General features: G+C 44.0%; 1 protein-coding gene across 1 annotated transcript in view; it reads left to right on the forward strand.

The window, feature by feature from the left end:
* Window positions 1–22941, forward strand: part of ABCA4 (ATP binding cassette subfamily A member 4) — a 1055123-nt gene that overhangs the window by 914362 nt on the left and 117820 nt on the right. Inside the window, exons 39-40 of the mRNA XM_086957892.1 lie at window positions 17691–17814; window positions 19345–19474. Coding sequence (XP_086814018.1) covers window positions 17691–17814; window positions 19345–19474 — 254 coding nt within the window. The remainder of the gene's footprint in view (window positions 1–17690; window positions 17815–19344; window positions 19475–22941) is intronic.

The following is a 22941-nucleotide window of genomic DNA, read 5'->3' on the forward strand; positions in this document are numbered from 1 at the left end:
TGTCTGTTGTTCCACAATGGAGTTTCTCTAGTGAGTCTCCCCCACTGACCCATCAAGCAGAGCGCTGACTTCCAAATCTTGAAGATTGTGACTGTAACGGGTGGTAGCTCACGAAGCAGTGCTACCGAATAGAGAGCCATGTGGAGGGTGGTGTCTCCCAGCATCCAGCGTTCCATAGCATATGCTGGGTCCCCACAATCACCATACCACGAGCAGGTGTGAGGCCATGTAGTACGCCTGAACGTCTGCGGTGGCCACTCCACCGGAGTAAGTAGACTGGAAGCAGGCCCTCAAGGCTACTTGCGACGTGCTACCCCGCAGAGAAAGCGGGCTAGAATACCATTCAATTGGCGAAACCATGTTGGTTTTGTCAGATAGGGATGGTTCTGTAATTGAGAAAGGAGACGAGGTAGAGAAATAATTTTAAAAATAGCAGACCTACCAAGAGAGATTGGGGAAGGTTGGACCACTCTTGCGTCTGGTTGCTCACCTGTGTGCAAAAGAGGGCGAGATTCTTTGTCCACGCCTACTCCTGAGACGTTGAGAGATATACTCCCAGATACTTGAAGCTGTCTGGGACCACCACTACCTCTCGCGACCAGTCGCCTAGCCACAGAATACAGTGGTCCTAAACCTTCATTTAGTGTTAGACAGATCAATTGTCTCAAGGCAATCTGTTAGAGCTCACATAATGTCTGCTCCCAGTAATCAATACATATAAGAAAATAATGTGCCACAACCAAACATATTCAAAATAACGTAATTTAATCAGTTATATTTAAAATAACAGTTGGAGTCTAACTGTATTTTCTTTTGAATACATAAAAGGGATTTAGAGTGGTTGCTCCAGGGGGAACATGCAGAAAGGTGGGAGTAGGTGCTTAAGTGTGGAGAAGGGGAGATTACCAGGTGAAAATCTACAAGGGGTTGAGAAACAGTTCAGTGATTGGACTGATAGAGAAATGTCAATTTCGACGACCTGGCCATACAGTATTCATAGTTTACAAGGTCTATTTAAATGTTTATTCCACAAATATATCATTGTTTAGCATGGTAAAGGTGGGGGCTTTTGGTCCAGGATTGATGGGTATTCAAGATTCCTACCTCACCCGTAGTGAGGTGTAGTGAGACCGCTTGTGTCAGTCATAAGGCACACAATTACGGAAGCTGGAGCGTCTGTCTCCAATTCCGAAAGCCAAGTGATAGCTCACTTGGCAAGCGGTCTCACTACCCCTCACTACGGGTGAGGTAGGAATTTTGAATTACCCATGGCATAAGGATATACCCACAAGCCCCATGCCTTCTGCAGAGGACTACTGCCTCTTGCACTAGAACCAGTAAGGACTCTACTGGTCCTCACCACAACTTTTGCGGATGTGAATCACGGACAACACACCTCCTAGTTGGTTGCCCTCCTCCTCCTGCAGTCCTGAGGAAGACCCGCAGGCTGTGGTCCCAAAGTACCCTCTGTGCCCCAAGTCAGTTTGAAACGTCGACCCCCATACCCATCGATCCTGGACCAAAAGCCTCCACCTTTACCGTGCTAAACAATGATACATTCGTGGAATGTGAAAAAATGTAAATAGACCTTCGCCATGTGGAGCATGACGAAGATTGTTCCTCCGGGCCCTGCCTTTGGAATCCCATGCCCTGATTGTGAGGCCTTTGGTAATGGATCCCAAAGAGGATACCTTATTATGGAGGGACGCCATTGTGTCTTCTGTGGTTGATATCCATGCTTCGGCTTCCGTTATCCTGTCCACCGCCTTGCAGAGATCCTGGCGGATCAACATCACATCCGACCCGACCGCCCCGATCTTGGCCTCCAGCGTGTCTTGTGATTGCGTTATTGCCGCCATCAATGCAGCGTTGTTGGACCAGTTTGACTTACCAAATCTGCTGTTTGTGCCCCTGATAGTCTGATGGCACAGGATAAGATGAGAATTTTAGAGCAGGCCTCCAGAGTGCATCTAAAGTGCGTTCTTCAGAATTGCCAGCAATAAGGAAACACTGTAAACATTTGGAAAGTCAGTGAAGATGGCATTATTCACTGTAGAATAAGGAGATCTATAGGCTGACATAGAAGCATTATCACGGGTTAATAAGACAGGCTGAAACCACCATTTTCTCTGTACAAATACTTTCTTCAGGTAATAGTCCACGTGAAGTCTTCAATACGGTTAGGTGTTTTTCTCCAGCCTACGTCCCTGTCAAAGCCTACTACAGAGTCAGTCATACTTTGTAAGAATCCCACAAATTTTTTCGAGGTGAGGATTGTTAAAATTGTATCAAATCTAGAACTAAACAATGCTCCACATGACATTGAGATCATATCTACAGGCAATGTGTTGGCGATCATGGATAAGCTGTGTGAATTTTCTTAGATTTATCTTGAGGAATCTGCGAAAGCTATTCTGACATCAAGAAGGGCTCACTAGAGAATCTTTCCCCTCCCCTGAATTATAAATTATTCATTCAATCTTTTGAGTAAATCAATTAGGGTCCTTTCTTGCTGGAAAAAAGTTAGAGGGATTCCCTTGTTAAAGAAGCCATCAGCAAACAGAACAGAACTTAAACCAATGAAAGCACTACCATCCTTTTACTTAGAACAGCATAAATGTCCTCACACTTCCCAATCTGAGTTCATATCATGACACAGCTCAGATATTGCACTGGTTGAAGTGCCTAGCTCAATTGAATTGCCACTGGATCAGAATCAGCAGACTTCCCTGGTCCTGTTGGATTTATCTGCAGCATTCAACACTGTTTCCCACACCCTCCTGCTACAACATCTAGAGGACACTGGTGTGGTTGGCTCTGCTTTGGAGTGGTTTGACTCTTTTTTGTAGAATCGTAGTCCAGCAATTTGTGTGGTCTCATATTCCTCAGAGCGAAAAACACTTTAATGAGGCATGCCACAGGGCTCGGCCTTGAGCCTATCTCTTTTTAATATCTTTATGGCTCCCCTGGCCTCATTAGTAGGATCCTTAGGGTTTCATAGTATATGTTAAGCAGATGATACTCAGCTCCTTCTTTCAATAGACAAGGATACCTCAGAGTTCTGTGAAGCCTTGAAGTACTTCTTGAAAGCTATTTTTAAGTGGATGGGGCCAGCCATCTTCAGCCATCTACACTGTAACACTGGGAAAGCAGAGATCCTGCAATGTGGTTCTCTCAAGCTGGGTTGGGGCTAGGAATGCTGACCAAAGAGGGCAGACCCCCTCCATCTCCCTACCACTCTGGCATGGAATCTAGTGCTTAAGTTTGATTGTAACCTCTCTATGAGCTTGCAGATCTCTACTGTAGTTGGTTCATGCCTTGCCTTATTAAGATCGGTAAAAAAGTTTTTGAGACAGCTCCCTTTCCAGGTACAGAAGGCAGTAATCCATACTGTAATCATGTCATGCATAGATTATGATAATATCCCATACCTGGGTATGCCTGACTATCTGCTCAAGAGATTGCAGATTATTCAGAATGCAGCAGCTAGACTACTCTTAATAGTGCCTAGACATTTGTCAATTGATCCCGATCTGAAGGAGCTCCTTTGGCAACCTGCTAAGGAGATAATTAAGGCACTAATCTTGGCTCACATAGCTTTTTATGGTACAGGCAACCACTATGTTTCAATGAGGCTAGACCATTATCACCCGTCTAGAGCACTCTGTTTGTCTGCACCAACTTACTATCGGCGGCAAGGATCAGATGAAAAATTAAAAAAGTGGGGAGAGCCTTCATTCTGGTATCTTGGAGCTCAAGCGTGGAACCAACTCCTGCTCCATTGCTGCAAGATTCGGAGGGAATATCTCTTTAGGAAAGCTGTGAAATCTTGGCTATTTGATCGGGCCTTTCAGAGCTTTACTCTATGGCTGGGGAGAATTGTTGCAGTTTATTTAGCGGTGTGACACTCTGATGAGTAGGTGATGCTTTAAATTTCTAATTGATTGATTGATTGATTGATTAGGGTCATTTAATAGGAAGTCTTGTTTTCAGGATTATAATGTAGTGTTCAGCTTCTTTTTACAATAATCATTCCTCACTTGACAAGATGGGGGTGTCCTTTTTGAATTTTGTGGATTGAAGAACTCGTTTGGCATTCACCTTTGAAATAGGGGTGAAGGCAGAGGTCCATTTATGTTTGTCCTTGATCACTTTGCAATTGATCGGAAGGTTCTGATTACATCAATCCCAGCACTTGTTTGCAAGGGCCCAAACTCTAGCAACAATTGGACTTCATGTGTTTTCCTCTCTCTAATTGTTTAGAAATTCTCCCTTAAGGTTTCCAGACTTATCCTTAATGTTATGCCCTTGGTTGAAAATATGTTCCCCACGTTGTGATTCTTGTTTTCTGTGAATAACAGTGTGGCACTCTCAGTCTACATGTTCATTGTATTCATTTTGAACTACTAGGCTAGATGTGAAGTTCACAAGAAACTTGGATTTATACTCTGTCAGGTTTCCTGCTATATTTGCTAGGAGTACTCCTTAAATTCTTTTGTGAATATCATTGCTGACCAGACAGAAGCATTTTCACTCGTGTAAAAGTAAGCCATTAGGAATGCATAAAAGCAAATCAAAAGAGGTTGGGAGCGCACAGCCTCAAATTCCAGCACTCAGTTCACCTGAGTACATCATGGTAAATGCAGTGCATGCTAACACTTACTTTAGTGACAGTCTTTACTCTTTTACCCTTGTTGCTGCAGACAGTGCTGTACATCTTTAGGCACGTTTTCAGTATAGTTGCCCTTCCTAAGTAGAGAGCAACACATTCTTTTGGGGGTTATGGAAATGCTGACTAAAATCTTCTCAGGTCTCTGTACCACTCATTGGGCGCAGGTCATCAGCCAGAGTTTGTCAGCTCATTGGCTCAAAGGAGCCTTTTCAAACAAAAATAGAGTGGGAGCACACTGCCTCACATTCCAGAACCCAGTACGCCCCAAGGCATCAGGGTAAATTCAGTGCATGATAGCACTTCCTTCAACAGCAGTCTTTAGTTTTCAACCTTGTTGGTGCAGCCAGTGCTGTGTATCTCTAGACACGTGTTTCAGGATAGTTGTCCTGGATTTTCCAGGGGTGGCTCCTGCACTAGGGCAGAGGAGCATCGCCCCACTATTTTCTCGTATTTCAAGAAGTAGAAACATAAAATGGTAATAGCTGGAAGTTAATACCATTTTATGTTTAGTTGCAGGCAGGTGGACGGGGCTGCTCGGCGAGCAGGGGTGGAGTGGTGTGCCCACTCCTGAGTGCGCAATGATTCTTTGGTTGACCCTCTGGGGCTGCCCAAACTAGTCATGCCCACTCTTCCCTTGCTTCATGTAGGCCGCAATGCAGCCTACAGGGAGAGAATGGCCTCCCTGTAAGCCCCTGGTTGGGCGGCGTCCCCACCAATTACAACGCTGCCAATGCATCGTTGTGATTGGCTTTGGGTAAGGGAGGAAGGGTGCCTGCTTCCTGTTCCTGCTGGAGGCAGGAGAGCAGGAGCAGGCGCTGAGAAAATGCAGGGCCTGGCAGGCGGACAGGTACATTTTTTATTTATTATTAAATTAGCCCCTCCTCCCCGCGGGGCCCACCTGCGGTTAATACCAGCAGCAACTGGCATATACCATGATGCAGTAGGCCATACCGAGTGCTAGGATGTTAGGAAGTGTGCTCCACCCTCCTTCTGTTTGCTTAAAAGAAACCCTTGAGGATAATTGTACTTTAAAACTATTTTTTGATCTCTATTGAGAACCCTTAACTTCACCGATTTGAGGGATTTTCCTTTCTTAGACACCAGTAACAGTCCTATAATTTGCAGGGTAGAAATGGAACATAGAAAGGTTTGTAAATACACACTAACAAGTACATTTGTGATTCTTCCAAATGTAGTAGGTCATTCCAACCATGGAATGCTGGAGCCTGGGAGATGATTTACTCACATGAAAAGTTTGTATGAGTTAATTTGTTTAGTGTACATCCATGTTTTGTGAATGGCCAGTTAGATTTTCACTTGAAAAAAGGCCTTTTGTAGGTGAAAGTGTGACTTACATATCTAAATTGTATTGCATTGTACAGTGGTAGTGCAGTTGTACATTGCTTTGCCACTCAAGACCCAAGTGGATGGGAAACCTTTTTTCACCCTTTCATCTACCTGAAGAATGGGTTGAGTGTTCCTTGAAATCTTGCAAGGACTTACAGTTGGGAACTGTACGTCAACACTCGCTGGGATACCTCATTACACTGTTTTTTTAAGGTTCAGGATAATATTCGCAGAAAATACAGTGGATTTCTGAATCACATCATTAACAATAATACTGCTGTAGCCCAAATTCTGAAATTCCTTATGATTAAATTTTTCTTTTGCCCCTTTTTGCTGTATCGAAGCAAATGCTTTTGTAATTTACTGCTGAACTAAAACTTTGTATTATGTGTATGTTTTGCTTGGAAGTTTGCATACTTTGCTTTTGTAATGTAGAAGCCTCCAGAATTCTAAGGGCAGGGTGTAAAAAGAGATTTAAATGTTGCAAACACTCCAATTTAGTATGTACATCTATTAAAATGTTCTTTTAAATGTACAAATCCTATTATAGGGGTTGGTAATTGTTTGCAGATTTATAAAATGGGATTGGGACCCCATACCGATCAGTATTTGGAAGGTGCATGTTGTGGGCATCCTTTCAGTTTTGTGACTGAAATCTAATTGCAAAACATTTTAAAAAATATTGACAAAAACATTGAGATTGTAATACATTTGCAAAAAGGAAAAGGTCCCCTTGGGATTCCTTCACCTTTTGGTCATAAAAAAGAGTTTTGTGGGGAGTAGGCAGTGATTCACGGGACCAACTCTAAAACGAACTTTTGACAAATAGTCAACTCTTTTTTGAAATTTTTTTTTTTATTAACAACACAAGAAAGAAAAAACAATACATTTATAACATACAATTAAATATAGAAAAGAAAAAAGAAGGAAGGAAAAGAGCGAGGAGGGCGAAAAAAGAAAAAAACAATTAAGCAGAATAGATATGGCTTTTTTACATTTAGGTGCTGATGGTAACATATAACGTTGCAAGATAAAACAAAACAATCAATTATAAATCCAATAAAAATTCAACAGAGGAGAACGAGGGTATTTACCCAGTTATTTTTTTTAAATGTAAATACTTTCTTTTAAGGAAAACGGGCTGCACATAAAAAGTTTGCTATTAAAAAACAATGACTGATATGGGGTGGTCTGTTGACCCCAGCTGGCACCATCCATGTGATAGCTTCAAAGCAGCAGTTCGGGCTGGACTGTTCCCATGAGGAGCAAGCTCAAGACTGGTTTGCATATTGCTGGGTTCAAACTAGGGTGGTGTGTAGAGCACTTCTACGACTGTATCGAATTACGGCTCAACGCTGTTTGATAATGAATGTGTTAGATTTGGGGGTCTCTAGTTGGCACAGGTAGGTACTTGTGACAAATAGGAACCCTAGCCTCTAGTCAGGATAATGGGATTACACTCCTAAAATAACCCCTGCTCACCCCCTTGGTTGCTTGGCATGAGCAGACAGGCTTTATCTCAGAGGCGTTGTGTTAAGCATTTGTGACCCCATACAGTAACCCAGTGAAAACATTACAAATGGACACCACACAGGTTTTATTTAAAAAATAAGTATACTTTATATAGAGTTACCACAAGACCATAAATAACAAAATACACAATACTGTTACTTTAAGATGGTAATTTAGCTTAGTTTAGTTCAGTTCTTAGATGCAACATTTTGCGGCAATGTACCTTAGGTTGCATTTCGCTTCCACGACAAGCAGTATCGCAGCGAGGGAAATGCAGCAAAGTTCAGGTGCAAAGAAATAAAGACGTGAAGATCTTCCAGATGCAGCATGCTTCTCGGGGATGCAAGAAGTTTTCGGTTCGATGCGTGGACTGCAGCAGCGACACCCTTGTTCTGAGATGCGACAGCAGCAGATTCACTTGCAACACTCTTCTTCCACAATGCGTGAAGCTTCCGCACGATGCGACAACTACAGCAGCGACATCCACGATGCGACGGCAGCAGCTCCAACTGCGGCGCACTTCTCGGTGATGTGAGGCGCTTTTTTTCGATGCAGTGCAGTGCGACAGTTCCAGCGGCGACACCCTCCTTCGGAGTTGTGACGGCAGGTACAGCGACACACTTCTTCTAGTTGAGTCGCGCTTCCAGCTCCTTGCGACAAGCAGTTCCTCAGAAGTCCCAAAACAGCAGCAGGCACTTCCAAAAGAACTCTGGTGAGCTGGGGGTGAAGTCTGTTGCCCCTGAGACTTCAGCAAGAGGCAAGCTCTTTTCCAAGCCCTTGGAGATCCTTCACAAGTTGAAAGCAAAGTACACAAAGTTCCTTTCCCCTTCCTTTGGCAGTAAGACAACGACTGCAGGCCAATCCCCCAAGCAGCACTTCAGCTTGGGAATAGTCTCTCCTCGATAGGACAATTTCCGGAAGGAGTAATCGAAACTATTCTAGATTTAGCTAGTATGGTTTCTAATTTTATAGTGCTGGGAGACCTGAATCTCCACTTTAATAATTTCTCATATCTCACCGCAATGGAACTGACTAAGGATTTAGCCTCCTGTGAATTGAGTTTAATAGTCTCACATCCCACTCACTCCAAAGGGAACCTTCTAGATCCCATATTTTCTAACATAGCGGAGTTAACTTCAGCTGAGCCATATTCGATCCCTTGGTCAGACCATATGGTTATTCCTTTCATATGGAAGGCTTACAGACCCAGTCCAACAATACCTTCTCACAAAGCCTTAGGTAGGCGCTGGACGAAACTAGAGCTAAATGAATGGCTAGTAAGCATGGGCGAATTTTGCGAATCTCGCGTTCGCGAATTTTGCGGATTTGCGAACTCGCAATCCGCAAAATCCGCGAATTCTCACGAATTTGCGGATTTTTTTTTTTGTGTTAGCGCGGGTTTCTGCCAGGTCGCGAGGGTTTTTGTACAATTTCGCAAACGCGAACTTACCTGTCGGGTCGCAAGTTTTGCGAACTTGTTGTTTCTACGTGTCCAGCCTGTTTGGGACACTCTTCTTCATCACTGCCACCCTCTGTCACCACATGCCACCCTCTGGCTCACCCATGCCACCCTCTGTTTCATCACAGCACCCTCTGGTTGTCCAGTGTACATTATTGTGGCAAAGCAAAGCACACCTTCCCTGCCTCAAGTGACCTGAATTAATTTGGGGCTGATTAATGTGTCACAGAATATTTTTTAGCTGGCACCTGCTTTCTTAGTGCTTCCTGATTAGTGATCTTTTGCACTTGCTAAGTGCTTTCATTGTTGCAAAATTAGTTACAACACCTGCCCTGCCCCAACTGACAATAATGAATTAGGGGCTGATTAATGTGTCACTGGATTTGAACTTCCAGCCTGGCTCCTGCTTGTCTCCCTTAGCTGTAATTCAGTACCTTTGTGGCATATGTGTAACTATTCTGAGGGTCAGAGCAGGGTCACATAATAGTTGCAAGTAGGCAACTGAACTCTGGAGGGGCCCCTCAGGAAGCACTACAGGAAATGGCTACTAATGATGAGCTTGAACTTTTGAACCTGGTAAGTAGTTTCAGTTTTGCTAAGATCGTATTTCTGCAATTTAGCGCTTATTCGCGGGGCGCGAAGTTGAACTGGGAAGCCGCGAACTCACGCGAACATTGCGAGCAAGCCATAAAATCCGCTGCTCGCGGATTTGCGGATTTTGCGGGAAATTCGCGAATCTCGCGGATTGCGAATTTACCGAAAATCCGCAAAATCCGCGAGTGGAGCGGATTTTCCGCCCATACTTAATGGCTAGAAATATTGAAGAAGAGCGAGCCTCTGGGTAATCAGGACATAGATAGGGCAAACAAAGACTTCAATCAATGGATTGAACAGTTGTTGGATACCGTGCTCCCAAAAAAATGTATTACAAATAAGAAAGGCCCTACTAAACAACCCTGGTTTAATTCGGACCTACGGTCCCTTAAACAGGAATGTAAACGGGAGGAGAGGCAGTGGCGGAAACATTTTGATGAGGAGAAGAAAATTAAATATAGATCCACCATAAAAAAATATAAATCTGCCCTTAACATGGCCAAATCCACTTTTTATACAGGAAAAATTGAGGCTTTCGCAAACGCCCCGAGAGAGATGTTTAAGATAGTCAAATCTCTGCTGAAAGCCCCGGACCCGCCATCATCTTCTGATGAATCTGGTGTTCGCTGTGACGAATTAGTAAATTTTTTTGCCACCAAAATTCAAAAGATCCTCTCTCCCTTCCCCCCCTACCTATGGGTGAACTAACTCCCCCTCTGGTAGGTGGCACTGACTCTATCTTGCCTCAGCTTTTTATCTTCTCCCCCCTCAGTGTAGAACTTCTACCCCCTCTCATCAATTCCATAAAGAGTGGTTCTCTGCTCGATCCTGCCCCTATGACCATCTTAAACTCGGCTTTGCCCCACATTAGCACGCCCATCATCAACTTAGTCAACACTTCGATTGAGTCAGGCACTGTGCCACGAGATTGGAAGTTGTCTATGGTCAGGGCTTTGTTAAAAAAAAAAACCTTGACCCTGACGATTTTTCTAACTATCTCCCCATTTCCCTTCTCCCTGGCATTAGTAAGCTGACCGAAAAAGGGGTGAACAAACAGCTGGCATCTTTTTTAGAGACCCACAACTTGCTCCACCCAACTCAAACAGGGTTCCGGAGAGGGCAGGGAACCGAGACAGCACTGTTGAGGGTGGTCGAGGACTCCAGGAGGATTCTGGACGCTGGTGGCAGCACGGCCATTATCCTCCTGGACCTCAGTGCCACCTTTGATACGGTCAACCACCGTGTCCTCCTATCTCGCCTTGGAAAGATCGGGGTCACGGGCAAGGCCCTTATGTGGCTCGAGTCGTTTCTTAGAGACAGATTTTTTAAGGTCTTTTCGGAGAACAGTTGTTCCCTCCCAGTACCATTACAGTGTGGGGTGCCACAGGGCTCCTCCCTCAGCCCCACACTGTTCAATGTGTACATGGCGCCTCTGGCGGAAGTAGTGGCCTCCTTTGGAATCCAATTAGTAAGCTACGCTGATGACACCCAGCTAGTTGTCTCTTTGAATCAGGTAGAGCCCCTTCCGACCAACCTTTGCAACTGCCTGGAAGCAGTTGCAAAATGGATGGACTTATCCCACCTTAAGTTGAACGGGGTAAAAACTGAGCTGATGCTATTGGGGAAACGAGCCACATTTAACAACCTGACACTCTGGCCTTCCTGCATGGGGCCTTGGCCCACTCCAAAGACCAAGATTAAGAGCCTCTGATTTTGGCTGGATTCAGAGCTGTCATTCAAAACCCAGGCAAGGAAGACAGTAGCTACTTGCTTTGGGTTGTTGAAGACAATCCGCGAAATCCTTCCTCAGCTACCTGAAAAAGCCAAGAAAACCATAGTCCAGTCCCTCATTCTATCTAGGCTGGACTATGGGAACGCGCTTTATCTAGGAGCCCCTGTCTCGGTTATTCGACAACTTCAGGTTGCCCAGAACTCTGCAGCGAGGCTACTTACGGGTGCTAGCTATCGCTCCTCAGCTAGACCCGTGTTGAGTGTTCTGCATTGGCTTCCGGTAAGGGAGCGGGTTCACTTCAAGACCCTCTGTACAGTCCACAAAACACACTATGGGAGAGGTCCCCCCGTCCTGGATGACATGATTAGGCCTTATAAACCATCTAGGAATCTTCGTTCCAATCAGCAAAATCTATTAGCAATTCCCAGGATTAATAGGGCCCGCACAGGGGGCTGTCTTTTTTCGTATAATGCGGCTAAGTTATGGAATGCCCTTCCTCCATCTCTCCGACAAGAGCCTAACTTACTTGCATTTCGAAAGAAGCTGAAAACTGTTCTGTTTCCCAGGATCTAGAGTCTGGGCTTCCGCATTCCTTGCAATCCACTTCCCTTTGGTCAGTCCTAAGCGCTGGGATGCTCCCGAGTAGCCATGCGCTATAGAAGAGCCTTTACAATACAATACAACAATACTCAGTTTCTTCAGGTTCCTCTCCTCAGTAAAGGTTTCTTCTTGTAGTCCAAAGTGATCTAATTTCTTGGATCAGGGTCCCAATATTTATACCCCAAAATCCTTTTTTCTCTGAGGGGAGAGGGGCCTTTGCCCAGTCCAAACCAGTTCTGAAGCACTCTGTTTACCAGACTTCTCCCATCCTTTCACAGTGCAGGACAGAAACATCAGACGCCCCACAGGAGGTGGAGACAGCATTGTGGAAGGCAAGTACTGTCCTGGAGCACTTTGTTTACAGGACTCCTTCTCTTCTTTCAGTGTGCAGGGCAGAGAGAGCAGCCGCTCCCCAGGAGGTGGAGACAGCATTGTGGAAGGCAGGCACAGCTGTATTCAAGGTTCAGGTGCAACTCCTCCCTCCCATCTAGATGCAGATCTCTCTATTCACCACTGGGTTACTCATCCTGTCTCTTGGAATCCTCCGGCCCTGTCAATCACAAAACCAGACAAAGGAATACACAACCTAGCAGAGGCAGGTTTGAATGGTTAGACAAGCAAATACCTACTTTCTAAAAGTGGTATTTGCAAACACAGAATGTTAAACCAACTTCACTGATGTATTTTATCATTCTGAGTTCAGGCATACTAAACTCGAATTTCTACCATGTTCTCTGAGACAGTTAGGATTATAAACATGTAATATTTTCTAACAGCCCATTCTGGCCTATGGAGAACAGGTAGCCTGGCAATAGTGAAAAACGAAAATGGCTGTAATTCACTATTAGGACTTGCCACACACATCAGGGCTTGTCCTACCTTATACTTACAATGCACCCTGCCCTTGGGCCTACTATAGGGGATATGAAGAAAAGGGAAGGTTTAGGGACTGGCACGTGGGTGCACTTGCCCAGTCAGCAGACTGCACCCAGGCTCTGCAATGGCAGACCTTAGACGCATTTTACAAGGCTGCTGCTGTGGGTGGCACAACCAGTGCTGCAAGCCCACCAGCAACATTTGGATTTACACACCCTGGGCACACTCAGGGCACTAGACTAGGGTCTGACAAGTAAACCAAATAGCTAAACATGGAACCACTGATCAATACATCAATTTACCATAGGGAGCACTGGCACTGTGGCACTGGATAGCAGTGCACAGTGCCCAAAGCATCTAACATCAGCAAAAATACATGAGGCAACAGCAAAAATGGAAGGGAGACCCACACAAATGGTGCCAGGTCTAACAGAATGACATTCTGATAATTTAATTAAAGGAGAAAAGTAAGATGTTTAAAACAATCACTTAAGTTTATGAATTGTACCAAATTGTATTTGAAGCAAATAATACAGTTCTATCATAGCCTCTGCACACTCTATTAAGTTGGTTAGGATTTTTGTGTGGGAACTGGTATTGACTGTGGGCCTACCAAGCCAATTTCAGAGAAGCTGACTAACCACAACTTTCATTTCACGTGCTGGCAGAAATAATTGTATAAAAATCAGCATCCCTCCAGACACTTTATTTTACTTTCATATGCTATGTAGGAAAGTAGGATCTGCTTCTTATGGTTACCCACACTTTTTTGCTTGATGTGATACTGTTTTTGACTAGTCTGACTGGGATCCTGATAATCAGGACCCCAGTCTATCTGCTTTCTCCTTTAAACTGTTGCATTCAGTACCTAGGTACATTCCAGATTGGATGCTGGGATACCCTTATCAGTCCCTAGTATATGGTATGCATGTACCCAGGGTATAGGTACCCAGAGGTCTCCCATGGGCTGAAGCATGCATTATGGCACCCATGAGAGACCATTCAAAATGGAACTACAGGCCTGCCATTGCCGCCTGTGTAAGTTGATGCATGCACCACTTACTAAAGATATAGGTTTACTATATCTAAGGGTCACTGCACTTAAAACCTATGTCACCCCTATAGCAGGTTTTTACAATTGGGCAGGGTGCTTGGTTGTAAGTGAGAGGGTGCCCCCGCATGAGCAGGACACCCCTGCATCCTACTGAGGCCTTTCTCCCGGGTTGCAAGTGAAGCAGCCGTATACTATAAATAAGGGCACCGCGTAATGACGCGATGACCAAATTCGAAAACGGCTGCAACGAATCCTATCATGTTTGGTATCAAACATGTTTGAATCATACCTCCCACAGTGCAAGCAGTGTGGTAGGTTTGATTACTAGCACTGAAAGAGCCCTCCATTAGGCTCAGTGTTCCCGGTACCAACCTTCTAGTCCAGACAGCACAAAATGGTTTCTGCCGCCCAGAGACACATTTCTTCCTTCTTGCTGCTGAGCCAAGCTCGAGCAGGGGAAGGTAGAATAATAGGCATCCTGTCACAGGGAATGGTGACACCCTTCCAGACGGGATTTAGGTGATTAGAGCTGTGTGGGTGCGCTTGCCAGTGGCTGAAAGTCTGCATGAGGGGCGCATTTGCTGTTCCTGTCCATAGTCCAGTTCAAACCAGTCCTGCAAGCCTCCTGGCTCCTGATCTGGCGCTAAACTGGATAAAGGACATGGGAGTAACCTCCCCCCTGTCCAGACCCTCCCCTGGGAGGGCCCCCTTAATCTTCCCAACCCTTTCCCTAGGGTGCTTAAGGGCTTACCTGGGTGCAGGTCCCTAGATTTGTCATGGGACAACATTCATAACTGAAACCACTGCACTTCTACTGGCTGGGCACTCTGGACTTTGCTGGACTACGTATGAGCTTGACTTCCTCTCCCTTCCAGTCTGCTGCATCGTCTGTGTCTGTACATCATACAGGAACCTTTCAAGGCCTGTGAAGCATCAAGCACAACTGAAATAATCTCTCTTGGAGTGAAGGAGACACTCCCCTGTATTTGCAGGCACCGCAACAAAGACAACCGGTCTGCAGATCACAAACTCCTCCGCACTCCGTGGGCTCTGCAACACAGGTGGTGGTTTTCCTTGGCTCCTGAGGCCTGCTCTACCCTCTTACCAAGTTTGAGGCCCGTAGTCATTGTGGGGGTTGCAATAACCGAACCTTTGGGTATTAAGTCCCCTTTGCAGTTGCAAAGACTTGTTGGCATCTTTGCAAGAAGATCTTTGGGCTCCAAGTAGCCCCAGCTTCGAGCACCTCCAGTGACCAGAATCTTCAGCCACACCGCATTGTGTGCATCACGGACTGCATCTTTTAGTGAGCTACTTAAGGTCCTCTCGCAACTCCTATGCCTTCGGCCTGTGGGTCCTTTTGAGGTTCACCTTTTTTTCTTTGGGCTCCCCTGATTGCTCGAGGCCTGCCCTGACTTCCCTGCTTGTGATGAGTCTCCTGGACCTTGCTGATCCCAACCATGCACCTTCCTGACTTCCTGCATTGATTGCATTTGGCAAGGTTTGGTGCTCCCGCCGGACACCAACCCCTCCGCACTCAACATCTTTCGTAGGACAGCTTGTATCCGGGTCCTGGTCATCTTCAGCGTCACCTGGTCCTCGCAGCTGCAGAGTCAAGGTCACTGTGATCTTTCTTGAAGCTCCCGACATTGGAGGGCATCTGTCTTCCAAGTCTCCTGGTCACTCCTGTATGACATAGACTCTGTCCCCTCTGCTTTCAGGTACTCCTCTTCACAAATCCATGTTTGTATTTCTCCAGACACTTTCTCCTCTTCCAGCAGCGGCACTCTCCTGAAGTCCTCCATTGGGTTCAACTGCGGTTTCCGACGCCAATTCACACCTATGCACCCGGCCTCCCTGCTATAGGTAACTTGGGTACCAAGGTATCCACATGTGGGATGGCTATCCAACCTTCTGTAGTCCACGGGGTTTCCTCAGGGACAACTGGAAAGGCTCGCTAATCTTTAAAATTCCAACCACGACTTGCACATAGACTTGTACGGAGCACATGGTCATGTTCACACACTGCAAACGCTCTCATTGGGGTTCCTATCTAATTACCTTGGGTCGTTCTTTAGGTCTGCAGCAGTTCTACGTCCCCTCGACATTGTCCTGACTCGACCCAGGGTTCTTATACCACTTTCTTAGTATATGTTTGCCCCCCCTCCCCGCCCCCGGGCCCACTGTGTATTAGTGCTATTTACTGTGCATAATTTGCTAAGGTATTGTGTCCTGTGTGTCTATCTCTGTGTAGGAGATACTGTAATGTATACAAGAGAGTGTTATATAATAAATACATATTTGTATAAATACTTTGTGTGGTTCTTTTTCATTTAATGTATAGTATAAGATTGCATCCTGGTAAAACAATCTGCTTTACACTCCTTCAAGACTAAGCCTGAAGGCTGCTCTCCACAGCTGTCACTTGGATAGCTTTCTAAGGTTGTCTGAGACCTCCTAAATCACCATAAGGGTTGTTATGACTGGTGCAAGGTGCCCACTTACATTAGTGGACATCATATACCAGGCCAGCTTCTCACATGCAACATTTCCTGTTTGTTTAAAGTTTTTCTTTGGGAAGAGAAACAAAAGTGCACCCATATTATGTAAACTTAGTCAGACATCAGAAAAGGATAGTTAGCTTGCTTAACTTTTGGGCTATATTAATTAGTTTTCTTTCCTTAATCTAATTCTGTTTTTTTGCATCCTGTTATCTTTGAGGGTATACAAACAGTTCCACTATTGAAGCATTATTCCACGCAAGCTACAAGGTTTTCAACTCAGATTTGACCCTGTTGAGTATGCTTGGAATGCAATGCCAAATAGTTCTGTTATTGAAAGAGCATTTTAAATTGTATCTCATGCCATGCATGCACATAGTTGGATCAACCCTGCTTTCATTTATGGCAGCCTTAAGAATTTCAGTTGCATGCAACACATTGTTGTAGTTGAGAGGAAAGAAGGAACATCAGCAAGCCTTTATAGCATGACACCCATGGGACAATTATCCAAACATCTATAAGCCGGTGATTTTCCAGAAGATCCAAAAATAGTCCATTCTACAGGTTTGTAATCTTTAAGATCCAAGTAGATTTCTGGACCATTACAAGCATTTTGCCACTCTGTGGGATCCTCCTTTTTGAAATATGATTTTTTTCGTTTTTTAGTTTTGCTATTCATATTACTTATTCTGATTATTGATCAATATTGTTCATTATATTAATGTAATAAAGGCTATTATCAAAATACGTTTTACATAAACCAAATAAATTAAATATATTACCTTGGGTCTATAAACTTGTAGGTTTAGCAATGTGTTAAATTTCAGTCTCGCCCCTTGTTTCATATTTTGTTAATATTTCAAAGAGGTTTGCTTTTCTGCAAAACATGCTCTTCCTCCTGCTTTGCTTTCTCTAGAATTAACAAATCTTAGATTAACTGTTTATCAGCTACATTGAACACTGATTAATGCTTCTTTACTATGCATGGGTCATTTAAAAAGTATATAATTCAACACTTGAAATATTGGAAAGGAAGCCTTATTCTGTAGTACTTGCGTGTAACACCTTTGTAGCATGTACTATAAATATTAAACCTAGAACACAAATGGTTAAAGAATAAAGTGTTTGCCTCTCTTAACCTGTGATGTTGTAAAGTATTGCTATGTATTTTGGTCTTTCTTAAATTCTAAATTGTAAAATGTGGTTACTTTGTATTAGATCTTTGTAATATTTAAAGACATTTTGAATTAAATTAGATTTGAAAAACCTAGCTTAATTTTATTGAGTGACATGTTATGATAAAACCCTTAAATTGCAATCTCTTTCACTATTTGTTTGTATTTCAGGCTTTGCTGAAATTCAATGAAAGACTTAAAGATGTACTCATTATCTTTCCGCACTTCTGCCTGGGGCGGGGACTCATTGACTTAGCCTTGAATCAAGCAGTGACAGATGTATATGCTAAATTTGGTGAGTTAAACTACATGAGCTTGTGAATCATGTGCAAACCAATGCAAGCGTCTTTAACTTACAATGAAGATTTGATGGAAATCTCAGAACAATAGAAAACACATTGAGTAATGTGAATTGCTCACTTCTATTGGACAGCAGGGAAAATAGGCCAAAGGGTAAGACTTTCCCCTAACAGATATTTAATTTTGCCAAATGCATCTCATTAAGAACTTACCTTGCACACAATTATATGTCTTATTTTGGTTTCATCTTAAAGAGAGCCTTCATTACAATAGTTCCTACAGCTCTCATGCTCATTGGAAGATGATTTAAATAATTTTAGACTCTCAGCAATCATCACACTGAGGTTCACAGTGCAACACATCAAGAGAGTTTATCAAAAATAAATAACCTTAAAGGTGAAATTGTGATAGAATGTAGTTAGAGAGTGTACTTCTCTCAATCAAGACCTCATTCCTAACCCTGTTTATCGTTTGAAGAGCTGTCCCTCTAGCTGCACCTTAAGAAAGATTTGTAGGCCTTTCCTCCACCATGCACAACACTTTCTTGCGTCATACATGGGTTTGCAAAATAAAACATAGATTAGGTAGCAATAGCCTTCCAAGTGGAGAAAGCAAAGAGACATAGATGTCATCTAGAGTGAATGGTTTCTTCTACCATCAGACTGCAGAACAATGTATGAGGCCATTATTAATGTTATATGAATGCTGTTTTTCATGTTGACTGCCTTTTATAGGCTCTTGCCTTGGAGTATGAGATGCATATGGCTGGACAGTCCCAAAACATATGAACTAAATAAGTGGTGGCCAACATAGGTATTCAGCGTCTTTGAAATGTTGGGGAAAATTTGCTAACGTCTTGCAATGCAGCACAGCAAAAAAGTTGCATTGTTGTGTTGCTTGAAAGGGCGAGAGCATAACAGTGCCATATTTACTAAGTTATAATGCTGTTGTGTGCGTGATGTACGTGTGTGTGTGTGTGTGTGCGTGTGTGTATGTGTGGGTGTGTGTGTGTGTGTGATGTGTGATGTAAAGTGCAGCACATGGGCAAATTGAAAAAATATGGAGACATTTAAATGTTGCTGCACCTTGCCTGCCAGGAGAAAGCATAATTTGTTGGTGCACATTCCTGTCAACAAATTTTTGCAGAAAGGGATTTGCATCAAAATCCATGGGTGGTTGCATGGGAATGTTGGTGAACCACCCATGATACGTCTCCTTCTAGTAAAGTAGTGCAACGTAGAGCATATTGCTACTTTGCTTTACTTTAAGCAACTTTCCAACGATAATCAAGATTTGTGTTGGAAAAGAAGTCTCACCACAACACTAAACACACGGTGCAGTCTCACTTTTGTGATGGAAACCTTGAACACAAGTGTCAGTAAAACTGGGGCTAGGTCTGTACTGAAGAAACACTAATCTTACATTCTGGCTATATGTCTGCACTAACTAAGAATGAGTTATGTTTATGGATTCAATTATTTCAGTAACTTTAGGGATATTGACAACATTTATTTTCATCCTAAAGGTGAAAAACATGTAACAAATCAGTTCCAGTGGGAATTTCTTGGCAAGAACGTGTTCGCGATGGCAGTAGAAGGAGTTGTTTACTTTGCTCTTAATCTCCTTATCCAGCACCGATTCTTTCTCACAAAATGGTATGTTGGTTAATGTCAAAGGATTGCTTACAGCCTCCAGTTTTGAGGGCAGAGGTTTATTATTTTGTTGAATTATAATGTACATTGCTCTATATTTTACTCAAGAAATATTAGCAACTTCTCCAAGCAAACAAACCAAAGTGTGAACATGGGACCCAATTCACAGAACTTTATGCTTAACCTTTGGAATCTTAGTTGGTGAAAAAGTGCCTTTGAAGGCACCATTGTCTGACTCCAGAGGAAATGCCCTCTCCTAAAGAGGGTAAGACTTCTCTTTGTCCTACTCTTCCTCCTCCTCCTCTGTGGCATTAGTGGTTGCCTTTAGTCACAGAAGAGAAAGGAGAGGAAAAGTAAGGTTACTGGTGGGTGCCAGGTTGTCCTCCTGTCTTACTTTTACAGTGTTACAATCACTCCTAGAACCCTCAACACTCCAAAGATAGTGAGTGGTAAGAATAGTACCATTATCAATGTCAATGTGGGCACAGCTGTAGTTTTCAGTAGCTCATATTTAAAGAACACAAACCCTCACTCACACATGGTGGAAACATTCCTCCTGGGGAGGCTCCTCATCCTGGAAGAATAGCTCTTGTTCAGGCTCTTCAGTATCCTTCTGAGCTGTTGCATTAGTGCTGTTTTTTAAAATTGTCTGCTACTGCTGGATTGCCATAACAGCACTAAAATTGTGCCGTTGTGGCTATACAGCATTACTGCCTGCAAATCATATAGGTTGATAGATTTTTATTAGTTTGACCCTATCTATTATCCATCATAGATAGTTAGTCAGTTGGCATGTTTCTGCATTAATTGTTTGCCTAACTTGGTCTATTGGCTTCATTGAGCTGTGATTTGAAGTAGGATATATAACTCTGAAGAAATTAGGGCCCATATGTGCATTAAAAACAGATTCTTCTTAAGAGCTAAAATCAATGTGCATAAATCAGCTTGAAATATTTCAGTTGCTCGGCAATAGTAATATAGACATTCTTCTCCTCTCGGAGACTTGGTTAACTGATGACTCTACCCCCGACATCCTCGCCGCTGTCCCTATGGGCTATTACATCTTACAGTCCAATAGGGCAGCGGGTAGAGCTGGTGGGGGGGTAGCTGCTATCATTTGTTCCCCATATAATTTTACCACCTTGGAAACTACCACTCTCCCCAAAACTGACATTCTCACTTTGAAATTTACTTCTCCCAAGTTTTCCTTTATTTGTGTTCTTGTCTATCGACCCCCCAACAACATGCCTCTTTTCTCCCATCAATTTGGCAACCTCATTTCCCGGCTAGTTATTAACTCCGCCAAAATTCTCATCATTGGCGATTTTAATTACTGGCCACTAGACCCCTGTGAAAGTAGCCTTTCTGAAGAATTTACGGATCTCCTACTTGGCCTGAATTGTAAACAGCACATCTCATTGGCTACTCATAATAAAGGCCATATCCTCGACCAAGTGTGGACGGCCAATCTTGATATCTCTCCTCCCTTAGTATATTCCTGCACTTGGTCGGATCATTTCTTCATCTCTTTTTCACTGAATTTCGCTCTGCCCTACCGCTCTTAACCCACCACCAACTTTACTGCACGGAATTGGAAGCGAGCTGACATCTCTGAATTTCATTCTATCCTACTCACTACAGCCCCCAGCGACATGACTATGTCATCTGCCCAGACTGACGCCCTCGACCAGTGGCTGAAACATGCGAGCGATGTGGTGGCCCCGCTGAGAATTACTAAAACTAAACGTCCTCATGATGCTCAGCGGTGGTTCACAGACCAATTAAAACTGGACAAACTGGCCCTTAGACAAGCTGAGCGCCGTTGGAGGCGTAACTATGACTCTCTTCTAAAAACTGCATATGTTGATCTATTAAAACTTTATAAAAAATCTATTTTACTGGCCAAAACTTCCTATTTCTCTCAGAAAATCCTCAGTTCTGCCTCTAAAACTAAGGATATTTTTTCAATCGTAGAGGAACTATCCCTGCCCGACCGTGTTACTGCCCAACCCCAACCCTCACAAGTCCTTTGCGATTCCCTTAATTCATTTTTATTGACAAAATTATCACCATCAAAAACATTATCCCTCCCCCTTCTTCGTCTACTGCCTGTTCTTTACCCCCCATGAATCCTCGTTGTTTTAACGAGTTCCCTCCCATTTCCCAGACAGAGTTCATCTCCCTGTTACATGCGGTCAGCTCAGGTTCCCCTAACGACTGTTGTCCCCCCCAAATCATGAAAGCCGCCTTCTTGGCATGTCCTGATCCCCGTCGGCACTTCTTAACAACTCGCTTGCCACAGGCTCTGTCCCTGATGCTTTCAAACAGGCGGTTGTTGTCCCCATACTTAAAAAGCATGGTGCTGATCCATCTGTCCTGAGCAATTCTCGGCCGATCTCCCTTCTCCCCTATTTGGGGAAGATTCTGGAGACTTATGTCACCCGCTGCCTCAGCGCATTCATTGAAGGGTCTTCTTTTTTAGACGACCAGCAAGCCGGTTTTAAACCGGCCCATCCCACAGAAGCTGTCATCGTGGCTGTAATGGACGTGCTGAAGCAAGGCGCGATAAGAACTTAGCCCTTGTTCTATTAGATCTGTCGGCTGCTTTTGACACGGTCGATCATGCCATCCTGATCGACTGTGTCAAAAATGCGGGCATCCAGGGCATGGCTCTAACATGGATCAGCTCCTTCTTGCACCAGCGCACCCAGTCAGTCCACCTGTCCACTTTCTCAGCCCCTATTCCTCACTTTCCTGTGGTGTCCCTCAAGGCTCTGCTCTTTCGCCCCTCTTATTTAATCTCTACATGCAACCCCTTATAGTTTCTTAGTTTCTCTCCGTCAAACCCCGGTCACTATTTTCAATTATGCGGATGATTTACAGCTGATTTTTCCTATTGATTCCTCCCCTTCTTCCTGTGTTAATTTCCAATCCACAATGCTTGCCATCTCCGAGTGGATGCATTTTAGCCAGCTGAAGCTCAATCCCAACAAGACTGAGCTGGTGTTGACAGGAGGGTCGGCCAATCCTTGGAGCTCTAGCTTCTGGCCCCCTTCCCTTGGCCCCCCACCCTGTCCTGTCAATTCGGTGAAAAGCCTTGGTGTAATTATATCTAGGGATTTATCTATGAGGCCTCAAATTAATGCTGTCACCTCTTCCTGCTTTTTCCATCTGCTCAGGATCTGCAAAATTCGCAGGTTTCTCACTACTAAGGCTCTCACACTTGTCATCATGGCCCTTGTCACCTCCCGTATGGATTATGCCAACACCCTGTATGCTGGGATTCCTGCTTGCCATCTTCATCGGCTTCATCTGGTACAAATTCAGGCGGCCAGACTGGTCTTTCAACAGCCTAAGCACCAACATGTCTCGCCCCTGTTGAGGAGATTGCACTGGCTCCCAGTTGCCTCTCGATGCATTTTTAAACTGGGTTGCACTGTTTTTAAGGCACTTCTTGCTCTTGCCCCAGC

The sequence above is a fragment of the Lissotriton vulgaris genome, chromosome 1_1, assembly GCF_964263255.1.
Source record: "Lissotriton vulgaris chromosome 1_1, aLisVul1.2, whole genome shotgun sequence".
Lineage (NCBI taxonomy): Eukaryota > Metazoa > Chordata > Amphibia > Caudata > Salamandridae > Lissotriton > Lissotriton vulgaris.